The sequence below is a fragment of the Miniopterus natalensis genome, chromosome 13, assembly GCF_054644295.1.
Source record: "Miniopterus natalensis isolate mMinNat1 chromosome 13, mMinNat1.hap1, whole genome shotgun sequence".
NCBI lineage: Eukaryota > Metazoa > Chordata > Mammalia > Chiroptera > Miniopteridae > Miniopterus > Miniopterus natalensis.
In genome coordinates, this window is record NC_142093.1 from 10,239,265 (window position 1) to 10,256,481 (window position 17,217).

The following is a 17,217-nucleotide window of genomic DNA, read 5'->3' on the forward strand; positions in this document are numbered from 1 at the left end:
GGCAGTGCTAAATCCTGCAAGGCCAACCCAGATGCTATGATTGTCTTCATTGTAGAATTTGAGATTCCTTTGTATCCCAATCCCTAGTAACTCCCACAACTTTCTCAGTTTAACATGTGAACCGAATTTAGCAAGCCAATCCTGCCCTCTAAGAATCATGCAGGGTCTGTAGTGAAGGAAACAGCATCCCAGAGGTGGGCTTACTGATGAAGGTTTGGACGAAGTGACTAAAGATGGAACTGCAAAGTGTTGGATTGAGGTTATCACCTCTGGTGGACTGTTCTAGGAACCATTCATTTCAGTTTTAATAAGGACGGCTGTGACTTCCAGGGCATTATGAGGCAAATGCTGAAAAAGGCTTAGTCTAGAGCAGTGGACCGTCTCCCTGTGGTTGGGGGAGGTTAGGTGGAGGGGGGGCATCAGTATAGTTTGTCAATTAAAAACTGCAAAGGCCCCTCTGTGTTGCCACAGGACTTGGCCCAGGCCAACGAAGAGAACTTGCCTGTATACAACCGCTGCGCACTCTACGCGATGGGCGCCGCCTACCTGAACCTCATCAGCCAGCTCACGACGGTACCTGCCTTCTGCCAGCACATCCATGAGGTTGGTGTCCCTGAGATGTCCCTGAGATGTCCTCATGACCGGGAGAGCTCAGGAAGCCCTGTCTTGGGGTTTCCCCAGGACTTCTCCTTAATTGCACTTAGGATTGCAATTAAGTGCAATTGCACCTGTGCTTACTCATCTCTTCATTAAAAATAGTGGCGTCATTGTTTACTCGCCTCCTCCACACACTTGCCTGCCAACTATCCTCCCACTTCTCATCATGTTAATAACTTTCACCTTTCTTGTCAACACTTTGCGAAGGATATTGAGAGAAACTCAAGATGTCACTGTCCCTCAGGATGTGTTTGCAATGCATGCACCAGGGCTTGGGAATGGTGTGACCTGGGCTCCATTTTTCAGGTGTAAAGAGAAAACAGGAACAGGTCACAGAAGCAAGAAAGAACAGTCCCTCAGGAGCTAAGACCCTGCACTCAGAGGACACTTAGCCCCTATGTGTCACTGGGGAGAGCTTGAGCAGACCACCTGTCCTCTCTGGCTGCTCCGAGGGTCACTGTGATCTGAGTTTGTCGCTCGGAAGCCAGCTGTAGAAGGCTCTGCCATTGATCTGTGGGAGAGGAAACACAGAGGGGGCGGGAGCTCTTACATTTGCCTGTCTGGGGTTCCTCTCCTGCTGAACCCAGCTCTTACCTTGTGACTCCTCCCAAACTCCAGGTGATAGAGACCAGGAAGAAAGAGGCCCCGTACATGCTCCCTGAGGACGTGTTTGTGGGGAGGCCCAGGTGAGGAGTGCACCTGGGACATGGTCCAGGATACCCAAGGCAGCTGAGTAAGAAGGTGGGAGGTGGGAGGCAGGGGCATCGGCTCCTATGGGCTCTGGGGCTGCAAATGGACCCGCCTGTGGCCCACAGGTCCTGGGTCAAGTTTGACTCTCACCATGTGACTGCAATACACACCTTGAGCTATACTGATGTGCTGTACCATGTAGGGTATGTGATGCCACCTCTGGGAGCTTCGGCCAAGCCCATGGGGAAGGAATCTTGGAGCGGTTGTTCTGGACAAGACACTACCATCAATCCAAGTGTCATTGTCAGACTGTAGTCTGTGGGCCAATGTCACATCAGCATCAGAGGAAGAGATATTCTGCAAAAATAAAATGTCCAACTACAGGGGCTGGCTTTATCAATTACGGCCCATCCACACAGCAGATGATTGGTAGCTCATTTACAATGGTTCGGAAGAACAGTTAATATGAAATATTCATATAGAATAGGTACATTAAATAGATCATAGGGCAGGAATGTGGGGGCAGGGTGGGGTGTGTGTGTGCATAAATGTGCGTGACTGGGGGATTCTGCTCACTGAAGGTTATCTTTGGAAAGTGGGACTCTGGGTGATTTCTTTACCATTTGCATCTCCATTATTTGGTATAATGAATGCTACCTTTATCATAAGGAAAGCCTTCAGGAATCATCCCAGTTACCCATGGTTCTCACTAGCCCCTTCCTCCTTTGTCTTCCAGGCTGTCTCAGAATCTGGATGGAGTGGTGATTGAGTTCCTCTTCCGCCAAAGCAAGATCAGTGAAGTCCTGGGGGGCAGCGGCTACAATTCAGACAGGCTCTGCCTGCCCTACATCCCTCAGCTGACAGGTATGAGCTCTGCCCAAGGGCTTCCAGGCCTACCTCTGGCTTGTCTTGGCCAAGTAAGGACCTGAGTGTAAGGGACTTTGGTCGCCTTCCATGGCACCTTGGATGTCATAGAAGAGCTGAAAGGCACAGTGGAAATCTATGTGAGATCCTCTGGATTTCCCAGCTGGCCCATATAATAGCTTAGCTCATGGATGGGAGAGGCCGCCTTGTGTGACACATGGGCTACAGAGACCCAGTCCTCTGTAACTGACTTCCTGGGAAATCTTAGACAAGTCTCTTGGCATCTCTGAGTCTCAGTTTCCTTGACTGTAAAATAGAAATATTAACAGTACTTGCCTTAGGGGATTGGTGGAAAGGTACATGAAATAATGAAGGCAAATGCACGTAGCCAATACTACACAAATGACAACCGCTAGTGTTATGAGCAAAGTCAAGATATGCTTTCTGGTCCTAAGCAGCTTCTTTGTGCTCATCAAGGATTTCAAAATCTTAGCCCTAAGTTGCAGAACTCGCCACCCTAAGATGGGCAGAGAAGGCCCACAGCTGTTTGTAAAGTCCAGCTGTGGCCTCACATGCCCTGAGCCCTCAGAGGACTGTGGACCAGGCATAGACACAAGGCTTAGGAGATGGTACCAGGGGCATGATCCTGGCTCGCTCCCCCGGGGCTGGGAGGTCAAGCATCTGGCTTCTCCTTTCCCAGATGAGGATCGCTTGTCCAAGAGGAAGAGCATTGGAGAAACCATTTCCCTGCAGGTGGAGGTGGAGTCTAGGAACAGCCCTGAGAAGGAGGAGGTGGGTGTCTTCTCGATACACTGTCCTGGGGAAGCCCGGCATCCCCAGGGGAGGGGACCTGCTCCAGCCTCCCGTGCAGTCAAACGCTCCATGCTCCAGGCCCCCTTAACTGCACAACACATTTAAGGTTGCACAGAAAGTAAATTTCTCAAGGAAGTCCAATTTTCTTACTATCATCATGTATATCATAGACATTTCCATCTGGAAAAAAGCATTTGTATCCATCTTTCTCTCTACTGCACTCCCCTGAGGATGTCATCAAAAATCTCTCTTGAAAGACTTCCTGGTGGTTCTTCACCATTCATGGTGGGGCCAGACGTGCTCCATGCTGGAAATTGGGAAGCCTGCTAGGAGAGAGGAGGCCAAGAATAGCTCCCACGGTGTTTCCTCCAGATATACCCATACGGTGCTTTCTGAAAGAGGGGCTGCAGCTCAACGCGCTCTCTCCCATCTTTTCTTGAGGGCTGTGAATATCTAGTCTCTGTACAAATTAATATGCGATACCTCCCCTGCCATTATTTCTTCTACCCCAGAAAATAAAGTAGACGTACCCACGAGAAAGGAAGAATAGGGAATCATAGCGGAAATACCAAATTCACTCCTCACATGAGAAAGATGTGGGGGAGGGACAGGGAGGAGGGAGAAAGGAGTCCTGAGGGAGCTGAAGCCACAGGATGCAGTGCGCTTGTTTTTCATGGTGACTCTTCCGATTAAGGGAATCGACGGAGATGTGGGGGAAACCTCAGCAATGAGTGAGGACTTGGACAGGAAGACTTGCAGAGTTTGGGGGCAGGGACAGTTTCTGCCCACTGGGGCTGGTGTGGCCATGGAGCACAGTCTGGACACCTAGCCTTTCCCCAGATGTGAGTGGAGCAAGAAGGCATTGGGGTCAAGATCAAGCCTCCCTCAGCCTCTCACAGCTCCTCGCTTACGGGCCAGACCTCCAGTCCAGGGCTTTCCAGAGCTTGTCTGGAACCTTCCCACGGCAGGAAGGAGGGTCTGACTCAGGCTAACTGGAGAAGTGAAATGAGGTTGAACCAGGCCCTTCCAGCTCTGCAAGACTGGGAACCTCAAGTGGGTTAGCACCGCAGCAAGAATTGGAGGCTACTGCCCACCCCCACCCCATAAGTCCTCAAAAATGTTACTCAGTTCTTGAAATCTACATTTGAAATTATACTTACAGATGGTGATCTACACATATAAGGCCCTCTTCCAATATTTTCTGTTAGGTCTCTGAAGATTTTTTTTATTATTATTACAAAGTGTTTTCCTCCTGCTGGGCTAATGGGACAAGCCAGAGGGAGGGGACAGTGAGTCCTTTTAGGTGAGACTCTGATGAGGAATTAGCCTCCCCACCCCCATGTCACTACTTTTAGGGAGCTTCCGGAGACCCTGGTGATAAGGTGGGTATCCTGAGGGAGTTTCTGCCCATGGGGACAGTCTTCTGAGAAGTGAAGGGGCTGCCAGATAACCGAGGAAGCCAAGGCTGCTTCCTCCCCTCCCGCCCCTGCTCCACCTTTCTGAACACTTGTTCCCTCTCCCTCAGCGAGTGCCTGCGGAGGAGATCACCTATGAGACGTTAAAGAAGGCCATTGGTAAGTGGGAAGCCCCCAGGGACTCTGGCTGGAGGGGAGGGCAGGGCTGGGTCCCGGTTGGGAGTGGGTGTGTGCAGCCCCATCTGCGACCCTCCCGAGGATGATTCAACATAGACGTGAGGGCAGCTGCTAGAAGCTTCCTCCGAAATCATCCCACCCACCAAAGCTGCAATGAAAGTCCTGCCTCCTGACAGGGATCAATAGTGGTGCCCCGTGTATCTAGGTCAGGCGGCCTTTTTCCTACTGATAGCTGCCTTTAAGGTAATCCACTGAGGGTCACAGCCAGCCAGGGTAAAAGCATTGTGTATAAAGACTTGGGCTAGTGTTTGGTAGAATGTGATACCAAAGAACAAGTTGACCAATGACAAGTATTAAGAACAAATCATATTAATATGTATTTAACAATGGCAATAGATTTTAAAATGCAGTATTACATCTTCTGTCTCAATTACTGGTCAATGAAGTATTCCAAGTGAGAGAATTCTTCTGAATGCTGATGACAAATTATGTCTTCAACTGCCAGACCTTTTTTATTTTTGTTGTCATTGATGGTACTCTTTCCAACCTACATTCGCTCTGCCTTCTTAAACAGAGAATAATGGACATACTGGAGGCCCCTCCCCTTTTTTTCTAACTGATTTTGGATACCAAGAGGAATATGTAGAAGCCTGAAGGGGCTCACATCGCTCTGCCACAGGGGTTCTGCACTGGCTTTTGTGGTGTGTCTGGCTTTTCCATTTTTGATGTCCCTTTTAAGCCCCCCACCCCAGGGTACTTCCTGTTCGGGTTAAGAGTCCTAGCGTTGGTGCAGCTACATGGGGCTTGAAAAGCCCAGCGTAAGGGTCTGCTCAACTGGTTCTCGAACCCTCACATGAGGAAGGAGGCTGAGCAGAATCAGGAAAAAGTGTAGCCCTCCTGGGGCCACGTGATGGCAACACACCCTCCAGGCCCCCGAACTCTGCCCATCAGCAGAGGGGGAGCCCGAGTTGCCATCACCAAGAGAGCTCCTGGGAGGAGTCCACCCAGGCCTGACCCCACTCTTTGCTGCAGTGGACAGTGTGGCTGTGGAGGAGCAGGAGCGTGAACGGCGGCGGCAGGTGGTGGAGAAGTTCCAGAAGGCGCCCTTCGAGGAGATTGCAGCGCACTGCGGGGCCCGGGTAAGTGAGGCATGACAGGGGCGAGCCGGCAGGGACCAACAGACACTGGATTCGGCTCTAGGGCAGAACTGAGTTGCTAGAAGATCTTGACACTTTTGTCACCCAGAAATTAGGGTTTAGATGCCAATGACACCTTGGCCCTACATGGTTTCCCCATGAAACAAAAGACTTGCCTGTTGGTCATACAGGCCTCCAGGCCCCACACTTTCCATGTAAGGAAGAAGCCCTGACCTCAGGAGCTCCTGCGTCAAACAGACAGACCATGATCATTATTACCGTAAAGCAAGTACATAACACACTTCCTATGTAAGATGTATCAGAACACCTTACATTTAGTAGCTTATTTCAGTCTCATGACTACTCTGCAAGGTTAGTGCCAGTATGATTGTCACATCACAGAGTGATGGGGGAAGGGAGCCATGGGGAAGGGAAGATGGCCAGTGTTTGCAACAGGACCCACTTCCAGACAGGGGGAATGGAACAGCAGCCTTGGGAAAGGTCTGCAAGAGAGGGACCCAGACAAGTGGAAAGAAGGGCTCATGTCTATACTTAACAGAAGGGCATAAACATTTCTTGAGACTGATTTTATAAGCCAGGATTTGTGTTCATCATAGTAACAATGAAATATAATTATAAACATCCAAAAGTTACAAATAACTCATATTTTACTGTATTTTTTTCCTTTTAATAAAAATACATGCAATAGTCTTTTCTATTATATAATATATATCTAATATACATACTTACATATATATATTTCTAATATATTATGATAATTATATATAATAACATATAAATACATGTAAGTATGACATCGATTTTTGGAACCTATATTATCCTAACTTCTTGTCCCATCTGAAGCGGTAGATGCTGCTCATTTCACGAGCTCGGAGCTGAACATGTGCTCAGTTCACTCTCTGTGCACATGGACTCAATTGGAGCCAGAAGGGACCAGAGAGAGCATCTTCCCTAACCCACCGGTTTTGCACAGCTCCTTCTTTGGAGTTAAGGAAAGAGCTGGAGCCAGCTCTGCGCCTCCTGACTGCATGCCCAGCAGGCCCTACTGTCCCACTTGGAGGAGCTAAGGGTCCCTCAAGAACTGCCTTCTGAAGCCCTCCTAGTGTTCCTGGCCTCCATGCTCTCCCTAGTGGGCCTTTGCTGGGCTGCTCTGGCTGACCTGAACCCACAGCCAGGGTCCCCAGACCAGTGCTGGGAAAGAGCTCGCACCGTTAGAGCTCCCACCATTCCCTTCCCGAGGCTGCACTGCCCAAGCTTCCAGTGTGAGCTCTGGACAGGTGGGCCCGTGACAGCCGGCAGAGGGTGGGAGCCCTGCTGACTCTCCCTCTGTTTGTGTCTAGGCATCGCTGCTGCAGAGCAAACTCAATCAGATCTTTGAAATCACCATCCGGTAAGTGGCAGCCCTGGCCAGGGGATGCTACTCCTGTGGCCCAGTGTTGGGCCCCCTGCCCCCGAGTCTTCCTCTCACTGTCTTCAGTCTTCCCTCTCCCCAGCCTCTGTCTCCAGGGCTGGAGTCAGCCACCAACTCTCCCCAGAAAAGGAAGTGGAGACTAGAGAGGGAGAGAGACAGCTCAGTGAACCCTAGAAAAGAGCCAGGGATCCTTTTTTCCCAAGATGAGGCTTGACTTTCTAAAGCTACACTGTCACTGTAGAGCATGCCATGGAGCTGTAGATTCTAGAACTTGAAACCTGGGAACCCATGGGGTGACAAAGGCTCTGGTCCCTGTTCAAAGAGAAACACAATTCAGTGGCTCTATTTGGTGGCACAGGGTGGGACCCCTCTTCATCCCTTTCTCCTCTGTGTGTTCCTGCCCCAGGCCCCCGCCGAGCCCGTCAGGAACCATCACCGCAGCCTATGGGCAGCCTCAGAACCACTCCATCCCTGTCTACGAGATGAAATTTCCAGATCTGTGTGTGTACTGAATTCCAAGAGATGGAGCTCCTCAGAGGGGTAGGGTGTGAGGGAGGGGCTCACCCTCACACCCCACCCCTACTACGTGCAAATCTGAGATCTCAGAAAAGGCCACCTTGGATGGCAGCACCTTCCCAGCTAAGCAAGGTGGAGCCCCAGGCCCTCCCACTCCCCCCTTGTCTTCCCTGAGGGCATCGGCCACCTGCCCCTCTAGGGCCAATAAGCCTCTCACCTGTGCCCTGTAGTTTCCTCCGTGGTGTTGGTGAGGGGCCTAGAATTGTAGGGGGTCTGAGGTCCTGAGGAGCTCCTATGTGATGCAGCAAGTGAAAGGCTCTTACGGTGTGTGGGTGGGAGGGGGCACAGCAGCCATCCCCTCAGGAGGAAACTGGATGGGGACACAGCTGGTCAAAGGGAGCTGCAGACAGCAATCAAGAGGAAGCCCCCAGGGAGAGCTGGAAGCTGGGCGACCGCTCTCCTCCAGAGCATCCCCTCCCTCTGGTCCCGAGGCCCTCAAATCTCCAGTGTCTTTTCCACTCTCCTGCTCACCCTGCAGCTGTCTCCTCGTGATTCTTTCTATTATTAATTTTGAGCCCTTATAACAGGAGCTGGGGTAGAGACACCACGGTGGGGGCAGCAACGGCTGAAACGAAGGGCAGGCGGCTGCTGATGGAGGGGCTGGCTCTCCCCAGGCTGGGCCTGCCTCCCCGAGGGGAGCAGCAGGCAGAAGTGGGCAGGTCCCTCTGCAGCGTCTTCTCACCCCCTTTTCTCAGAGGGAGCTTGCTTGGCCCTCCCATGGTTCTCTCCCTTCTGGATGTTTCTCTGAGTTGAGCTCTCTCTTTGCTGCCTTTCTTTCTGAGGAGCCCAATGTGTTTCCATAGCCTCTGGGTTGAGGGAGGGCAGGACCAGATAATATGGCTCTAGGTGACTCAGGAGGAGCATCTGAAGTGTGGAAGAGGCTCCTGGCCCAGCCTGGCCGGGCTGGGGATGGAGGGTGGGAAGGGATGGTAGTGGGGGAGGAGCACTTTGGGACTCAAGGGTGTCAGAAGTCAACCTTTTGGATGTTTCATTGGAGGAAAGAAGGATCCAGCACCTGATACTGGGATGATTTTTTAACTCTTTGGACAAATCTGAACCTCAGTGCCAACGGCAAAGCTCGAGGCCTGGGGAGAGTGGTGGAAACCCCCTTGGGCTCTGTGTTTCCCTGAGTCCGGTCTGTCTGTGTGCAGAGTAGGAGCCAGGGAGCTGTTTGCTGTGCACTGCACTTCCCCTCTCTCACCCCGCTGCCTCTGACAGGACCTCACCTGGGCCTCCTCCTGGGACAGCGCCCAGTGGCCCAAAATAATTCTCCTTTTCCAGTGAAACATCCATAACTTTTCTGAGCCAATATAACTTACAGTAAGGTGGGAATGGCCAAATGATTCCTCCCTAGAGAATTTGTTTTTTAAAAAGAGGGAGAGTGAATAGATTTCTTGACCCAAAGGAATCCCTTTTAGGGTACAATTTTAGGTGGTAGGGGCTGGGGTCAGAAGCAGGCTGTTTCTGCTGAGGGGATGGCAGGCTTTTCAGGACACTGCAGACAGAACTTAATGGGTGTGAATGTATTTGAGATTTGGAAATTGTATTAATTGTATTAATTTGGTTGAGAGCCCGATGATCAGCACAGACAGGTGTCTTCTCAAATTGGGAGAAATTTAGCATACGCGTTTCCCACTACATGTGCAGCTATCTCCTGGGCAGGGGGCTTTCTGACCCTGCTCTTGTCGTTTCCCACTTGGTCGCTGCCCCCATGCTCTGGGCCTGCAGCTTCCAGATGGCCCGCATGATTACAGGGCTTGGGGCCCGGCTTCTGCTCCCCTCGTGGCTTTTGGCTAATGCTCATTACAAGCATGAACTAAGACTTCTCCTCACTTTAATATCTTTATTAAGAAACCACATTTCAAATAACTGGAAACAAACTTGAAGGTGAATAACCTTGGGAAGAAACTTCACAGGAAATCTAAATCGCGAATCACAAACACATCCTTCCTCTCAGGGTCTTCCCCGCTGTGTCCCCTGCTCGGCTTCAATGAGGAACCCTGCTTCTCCCTCGTGCCTCCTTGACTTCAGGGTCCCTCCCATGGCAGCTGCACCCTGAGCGCTGATCTTGTGACCCTGGTTCTGGAATGTGGGAGGCAGGGCCCTGGGGCCCCTTTCTTGAGCCAGCGCTAGGACCAGAGACCTGCAGGTCCACGCAGACGTCCCTCCCTCCCCCCTCCCTGGGAACGGGGTGCAGAAAAGGGGTGGGCTCCCATTTTTCATATGCTCAGCTCCTTCCTCTTCTGCATCTGAAGCAGCTTTTTCTTTCCATCACAACTGCGTAGCAAAGATGTGTTTCTTTTAGAAAATTGGCCGTCTTTTTTTGAGTGCCATCTTCCCAGTTTCAATTTAAACTGACAGTAGGATATTAGGTTGCCGGCTAACAGGAGGTAGAACCTGGATTCTGGCCAAGTATGCCTCAGAATCAGAAAGTTTAAGGTGCATGCTAACTCAAATTGACAAGGAGATGATAAATTAGGCAGTCTCCTTCACCCCCACCCTCCACCCCTCCACAAGCCCTGGGAATGGATGCAAAGCAATTTGCTGAGCGCCAGACCTGAGGCCTAGCATCCATCACTGCTTCCTACCCTCTGAGCCCCGTAGTGTCTGATGGCACTGTGTCTTGTGACTGACCCTTTTTGCTACCCGTCTGTTATGACTTTGAGCTAGCAAGCCCACCCCAACAAGCTGCTCCCCAAAGCCGCTGAGGACTCTTGCCTCATGGGCAAGGGGTAGGTTTGGTTAGCACCCTGCAGACAGAACTTAATGGGGGTGAATGTATTTGAGATTTGGAAATTGTATTAATTTGGTTGAGTCATGTCCGCGCATAAGCAGCAGGTCAGCAGAAAGCACCACTGTGATCCTGGAGGCTCCTCCTGTTTTCCGCACAGTAGGGTCCCCAGTGCCCTGGGCCTGTTCCCATTTCCTTCTCTCTGAAAAGGAGAAATAAGTGATTTCTCGACTCCTAAATGCCTCCTCTCCAGAGAAGGAACCCAGGCAGGGCAGGGGAAGAACTGGAAAAGTTCTCAGATTCTCTCTGTGCAGCCCTCCACCTCATGCACAGGTCTCAAGGCGTGAGCAGTGAGAAGGTGGTGCTGGGACTGACAACAGTGCTTGAAGAAGCGTGAGGGTCACATATGCACTGCCCTTTGCCCTGGGTGCTCTGGGTCCCAGAGAACATGTTTCAACCAGCCTAAGAATTAGCACAGCCTCAGGGTACCTTTAAATGGCTCCGAGGCCTGACCCCTGGGCTTCTCTGGGGGCCTCTGGGTCACGATTCCTTCCAGTTGCTATTTTATTGTCCCCAGTCCATCCAACCTGGGGCCAGAGAGTATCATGGAGAAGGGAGGCTATTTCTCCCAGTTCCTCCTCATGACCATAAGATGACACGTGGCAAGCTGGGGGCCTGTGGGAGGGGACAGACCTGAGCTGTTAGGCCCAGTATGAAGTCTGAAGGTGGATGAGCTCCTCTGGGCAGGCCACGCCCGCTTCCCCCGACCAGTGGACCCCGAAGGCGGTTGTGTTGAGACAATGCCTCTGCCTGACGTCTGGGGAGGCAGCTCAGGGCGCTGCATTCTTCATCTTACTCACCTTAGGAATCGTCTAGTTAGAGGGCCCCTTATCCCAAATCTGGCAACACCCGAAGACTGGCAAAGGATGGTCAAGGTGGGCCTGGCCAGCCAGGGAAGTGGGGAGAAAGCACGGGGCAGTGGCCGGGGCTCTGTGGCCTGTTGGGGTGAGAAGGCCGTTTTCCGTGCCTCTTGTCACAATGGCCAGGTTGGCCAGCACTCTGCTCCTCCAGGAGACCTTAGGGCCCAGTCGTCGTCGGGAACCCCCTCTTGAGCGCTTCCTCCGTGACTGCTGGTTCTGGCCTGTGGGGCGCCCAGCTGTAACCCCACAAATGCTGCAGCCCATACACTATGACCTGTCTGTGTCCATTTAGGCCTTCAGGACCTGGCTGAGAGTGTGCGTGCCCGTGTGTGTGCATGTGTGTGTAACCCATAGTTCCTAGTTGACGATGTATGTATATAACAGCGGACGTATTTATATGGGAGTGCACAATTAGTGCCTGTGGCAGTTTTCTGTATTTTAAACTCATTGAGTCAAGTTAGTTTTAAGGAAGGGGGGAGAGGAGTGGGGGGTGGGGTGTAGGAAGAAGGACTCTTAGCAAGATCCTTCTTTAGGACTATTAGCGTGACTTCCCAGTCTTTATGATGCCCTTTTCAAATAAATGTTAATGTTGTCACCACCTAGCTGTCTATTTGATTTCTTTAGAGTAAATGGTTTTTTAAGATGCAAATAGGATCTGAAAATACCAACACGAACCACTGACATTTAGCCACCCCCACCTGCCATTACTTTACTTGCCTCAAAAGGAAGGAGGGTAGGGGAAAGGATGCTACCAGGGCGTAAACATGAGGCCCAGGATTCCCAGCATGGAGCACCCTCTGACAGAAGGTGTGGGCCATTTTTTCATTACAGTGGGGGAGATTTTATCTTAGGAATCTGGCTTTCTGATTCCTCTTACATCAGGGCATTCCAGTTTTCTTTCATTGTGAACTCCTAGATCATCAAAATAGTATGTGTGCCATATACAAATATTTCCCAGCCACTTTGATCCAATACCGCTCACTGGTATGCCTAATGCAGTTGACATGTATGTGTACATCTCTCTCCGTATGTGTCTGTGAGTCTCTTGTGAATTGGAAATATGTGTGGCTGCAAACCTACGGCCCCAGCATTGTGCAAACATCATGAGGACATATGAAAAGAACCCAGCCCATGGCCTCTGCCCTAGTGGAGCTTAGGTTTCCCTGAGAGCACACAACATACACACTGCAAGGAAGTTGCCACCTGAGCCAGACTGCATGCCCCCCACTGAGGAGGAGCTGACACAGAAACACTGAAGATGAGCAGGTGTGGCTGGAAGAGATCACAATTTTCCCAGTGGAAGGGGATTGAGCCTAACCTTATGTTGTAAAAGGGGTAACATTCAAAATGATGGGGAAAGGTGGGGAATTCCAGGCATAGGGTGAAGGAGGATGGGAGAAGAGAGATGCCCAGTAGGTGGGAACATGGGAAGTATGGTTCAGTAGGCAGCGGGAACTTCATTGACAAGGGCCCTGCACGCTGTGCCCTGTAGTTTAGAATTGATGGAAAATTGGGGTGGGGCTACTTTTTAGCTCTTGAGCCAGGGATGTGGGGCAAGCAAGATTTTGTATACATTACTATGAAGAATTTATACCTGATGGTTTGAGAGCGTAACTGGAGACAAGGAGACCAGCTGGTTAGGAAGCTGTTGCAATAGTGGAGGCCTGAGCCAGGGGCCCTGAGAATGACCCGAAGGGTTTAGGCTGAGCAACACCAGAGGACAGAGTGTGGGAGGAACTGGGGAAAAGGGGAGACCCCAAGGCTTGAGCCGGGGGCTGGAATAAGTACCCATGTATACTGCACTGTATTTACCCAGATGTGTCTCCATGAGTGTGTCTATGTGAGTGAGACCATGTATCTGAGAATGTTTGTATCTGGGCATGCAAATTGCAACCGACACCATCAGCACTCACACTTAGCTTCTCAGTGATAAGATCATCAAATCCATTTTTTAAATTAACCCGCACAATAGCCCTCACACTACGGAGGGGAAGATGGACAAAATCTTGGAGAAGGGGAGACTTGCCTAAGGCCACACAGCTAGACCCCGGGGAACATTACCACAGCTTCCCACCTTACAGCCCAGGGAGCCCTTCCAGCTGCCACTGAGCTTCACCAATGTCGGGCTGGCCCTTGGGCAGGTGTCGGGGTCACTCTTGCAGGGTCAGTTTCGTAGGAATCCTGCCTTTTCATGCATCTTCTAGCTGAGCATCTTTTCCCACCCAACGGAGTGTGGCAAACGTAGCCGCCCTGAGCCGTGACCTAAACTACCCTGCCCCCTGCAGGCTTATTCACTGAGGGGACAGGGACGCTCACTTCCTGGCCATGGCCCTAAGGAAACACACTGCCGCGTGGTCACAGGGGAGCCAAGCTGCGTCGCCTCCTCTAAGCGCTGGGCTTTATTTAACGGATATGTATGTTCATGTTATTCACCCAGCCAACAACGTCAGAGGCAGATGTGCAACTTGAGAGGGTTTATTTCCTAACTACAGACAGCTTGAACGGGCCGCTCCCACCGCCCGAGCCAGCCCCCGCCCGGCCCGCCGCGCGCTCACGGGCCCTTCTTGTGGGCGTTCTTGATGATGGCGTTTTTGAACAGCGTCACCAGGGGCGTCTGGCCCTTCTCGGAGCTCATGAAGCCGCCGTAGCGCTTGTCCTTGGGCGGGCTGCCCCAGCGGAAGTGCTCCATCTTGTAGGGCCCCTCGTCCTTCTTCAGCGCGGGCTGGGCCTCGGCCTCGGCCTCCGCCACCAGGCCGTACTCCAGCTCTGTGGCGGCCTCCGCGCGCTCGGCCGGGCCGTCGGGGCGCTGCTCGGGCCGCTCCCCGGCCTGCTGCCGCTTGAACTCGAGCGGGAAGGCCTCGGCCGACTCGTCCTCGGCGCCGTTGGGGTACACCTTCACCGGGCGCCGCTTCTTGCCCACCGGCTTGCCCCAGCGGAAGTGCTCCATGGAGTAGGAGCGCTTGCCCTCGCGCGGGCCGGGCTCGGCGCCATCGCCGCGGGGCCCGGGGCCGCCGGCGCCCGCAGCCGCCTCCTCCTCCTCCTCCGCGCGCCTCGGGCCCACGCCCGCCGCGCCGCTGCCGTTCGGGCGGCCGAAGCGGTCCCAGCGGAAGTGGCCCATGACGTACTTCCGGGCGTTCTCGCTCAGCGGCTGCTCCTCGCCGTTGCCGGGAAACACGGGTGTCTCGGCGGACAGGTCGGGCTTGCAGGCCCGGATGCAGGCCTGCGGGTGAGCCGAGCGCGTGAGGGAGCCCGAGCCCGCCCGCCCCGCCGCCCCGCCGCCCCACCTCCGCCCTCCGCGCTCGGCGGCCTCTCCACGTGCTCGCGTCCCACCTGCAAAGGGCTCCCTGCCGAAGACTCTGCCACCCGGCCCCCTTGGCATCCAGGGGCATCTGAGACGCAGCGTGGGCATCGTCTCTTTTGGCCCTTGTCCGCCTTAGTACTTCTGCCCGGTAACTACCACAAATACCCCATCCCCCTCGGTGGTTTCCTCGCCCCATAGCTTTTGTGAGCAGGGTCAGCATCTTACCGTTATATGCCTCATATATAGGAATGAATCAGTGGCAGGTGGGTGGTCATTGTTGGCACTTAATAAATATTGGATAAATAAATATGGTGCAATTTACGAGTCTCGGTGGAGCATTGGGCTGCAATTGGGAGAATCTCCCCAGGGCGAAAGTAGAAATTGGACTTGTAGGGCCTCTGTTTTCAGTAATGCCTCAGCCTTACCCAGTAATCTGCAAGCCTACCTCATGCCCTACCTGCCCAGCCATCTCCTCCTACCAGGCCTCAAAACTTGCCCACACCCATCTGGCACTTTCTCTGTTTTTTCCCAGTCCCCTGAGGGAATCCTGTGCTTTCTCCAACCCGTGACCTTTGGAAGGGGGCGGTTCATTTCCCTGTCACCTCATTCTGGTTGGAGGGAGCCGTAGAAAGCCAGGATTATTTCCACCCCACGGGTCTTAAGCCGGTGTCTCTGCTCTCTGTGACTAAACAAGTCCCCTGTGGTACACATTTGCTTAAGAAAATGACCTGTAGCCTGCAGCCTTGAGTTTTCAGTTACTCAGGACTTCCAAGGAGGAAACAGAAGGCTCCCACCCACTCTGAGTTGGGAATTTTATGCTCCACAGATTTAGAATTATAGCACAACAGAATATTAACAGGAAAATTAAAATGGCCTCTTACTCCTCCCTGCTGGCCACATGAAACAGGAGGCTCAGAGACGTGAAAAGTCCTGGGCAAGGCTCTACAGCTTACTGGTGACAGAACTGGACTAGAGCCCATGGGTTCTGACCATGACCAGTGCCCCTGCCCTAGTGAACTCTCAGTAGGAGAGGCTGTGCAGTGGGTGTCTCCAATCCTGAGCCTCTTGGTTCCCTCTGAACCAGAACCCTCAGAATTCCCTGGGCTCATTGTTTCTATTTTATAATCCACATGGATCCTGCTCTGTGATTCTGAGAAAGTCTCTCTCTTACCTTAACTTAATTTCTGCACTGACACAACACTGAATGTAATGCTTTGCGTTCCACCCTCACAGGCAGGTGCTGGCAGCAGGATGGAACTCGGCCACCTACATCAGCAGTGTGTCTTTTAGTCCTTGACTTGCTATCGTTTATCACTTGTGCCTCCCAAAACACTCACACACACACCCTGTAGTGACCTGGAGGGAATTCTAGCCTGGCCCAAAGGAACTTTACATGCTTCTGGAAAGGCTGAGATCAGTCTCCCAGAAGCAGCTTGAGACATTTGGCGCCAGTTAGAAGAAAATAGTGCCTGGGTTTCACTTCTGCCTCTAAAGGTGATTTGCAGAACTACCTAGCTGGCTTTGTAACTGTTAGTAGGTAGAAAGGGAAGAAAAATTGAATGAAATAGCAAAGGATATGAGGGTATTTTCAAAGGAATAACTTGGGACCTAAAAGATTGAAAATGTAGGCTCAACTGAGGAGCAATTGTTATTACTATTATTAGTATTACTTTAGTGGCACTATCTCTAAATAACTTAAATCAAGTGAGGTCTCCATATGAGAAAACAGGAAATAAAGATAATCGAGCAGAAATTGTGGGCCAGACCCATCTTCCTGAAGCTGCTTCCTGTCCTCCTTGGTCCAGTGCTGACTTCACCCTGGGGGGTCTGTTCCTGACCTGGGTTGAGTTACCCATATCTCTGAGAATGAATTTTCCCAGGCCCATAGCACTGTCCCAGCCCCAGCCGCAGCTGCAGCCGCAGCCGCAGCCCCAGCCCCAGCCCCAGCCCCAGCCCCAGTTCCATGTGATACCGAAACCAAGATGGCAGCTTTGGCCCACGTACCAGCAGGTTACTTTCCGTGGTGAGGTCCTGACACTGGCTGCTTTCCAGACACCAGCCACGCACTTCCATGGAGGCCTGAAGCAGCAAGGCAAGCAGTAGGGCCCCCGAGCGGCTGCAGCATGATCTAGGCATTTTCTAGGCAGGCTGGGGCTCTGCAGAGGCAAACAAGATTGGTGGGACCCCTGCAAGGAGCAGAACAATGTTGGCCACTCACCAGGAAGGACCAGGAGCCAACATTAACAACACAAACACTTGTGGAGCTCAAGGCTTTTAAGGACAGGAGCGGTTCAAGGAGAAGGTTAGTTTGCAGAGTTGTGTTAGGAAGGGAATAGGACCTGGGCAAACCATGTGCAATTTCTCCTTTATCTCCTATTAAAAATCAGACCCCAAAGAAGCTATTTTAAGGGTCACTTAGTTAAGCCTATTATTTGAGAGACAGGGAAACTGAGGTCCAGAGCAACAATAACTTGGGTGTTCGTCACAAGGTAAGGCTAAGTTCCA

General features: G+C 52.1%; 2 protein-coding genes across 4 annotated transcripts in view; one reads left to right on the forward strand and one right to left on the reverse strand.

Annotated features, from left to right (window-relative positions):
- Positions 1–11,738, forward strand: part of EFR3B (EFR3 homolog B) — a 61,680-nt gene extending 49,942 nt beyond the window's left edge. For all 3 annotated transcript variants that reach the window (XM_087823403.1, XM_087823404.1, XM_087823405.1), the window contains exons 16-23: positions 472–603; positions 1,276–1,343; positions 2,084–2,211; positions 2,912–3,003; positions 4,550–4,598; positions 5,649–5,755; positions 7,114–7,163; positions 7,591–11,738. In XM_087823403.1, coding sequence (XP_087679529.1) covers positions 472–603; positions 1,276–1,343; positions 2,084–2,211; positions 2,912–3,003; positions 4,550–4,598; positions 5,649–5,755; positions 7,114–7,163; positions 7,591–7,696 — 732 coding nt within the window. In that variant the 3' untranslated portion in view covers positions 7,697–11,738. The remainder of the gene's footprint in view (positions 1–471; positions 604–1,275; positions 1,344–2,083; positions 2,212–2,911; positions 3,004–4,549; positions 4,599–5,648; positions 5,756–7,113; positions 7,164–7,590) is intronic.
- A 2,224-nt stretch (positions 11,739–13,962) lies between these two features.
- POMC (proopiomelanocortin) lies at positions 13,963–16,848 on the reverse strand. The gene is made up of 2 exons (XM_087823902.1): positions 16,717–16,848; positions 13,963–14,631 (listed from the first exon to the last, which is right to left on the reverse strand). The coding sequence occupies exons 1-2, from the start codon at positions 16,846–16,848 to the stop codon at positions 13,963–13,965; spliced, it is 801 nt and encodes a 266-aa protein (XP_087680028.1).
- Positions 16,849–17,217: the final 369 nt, after the last annotated feature.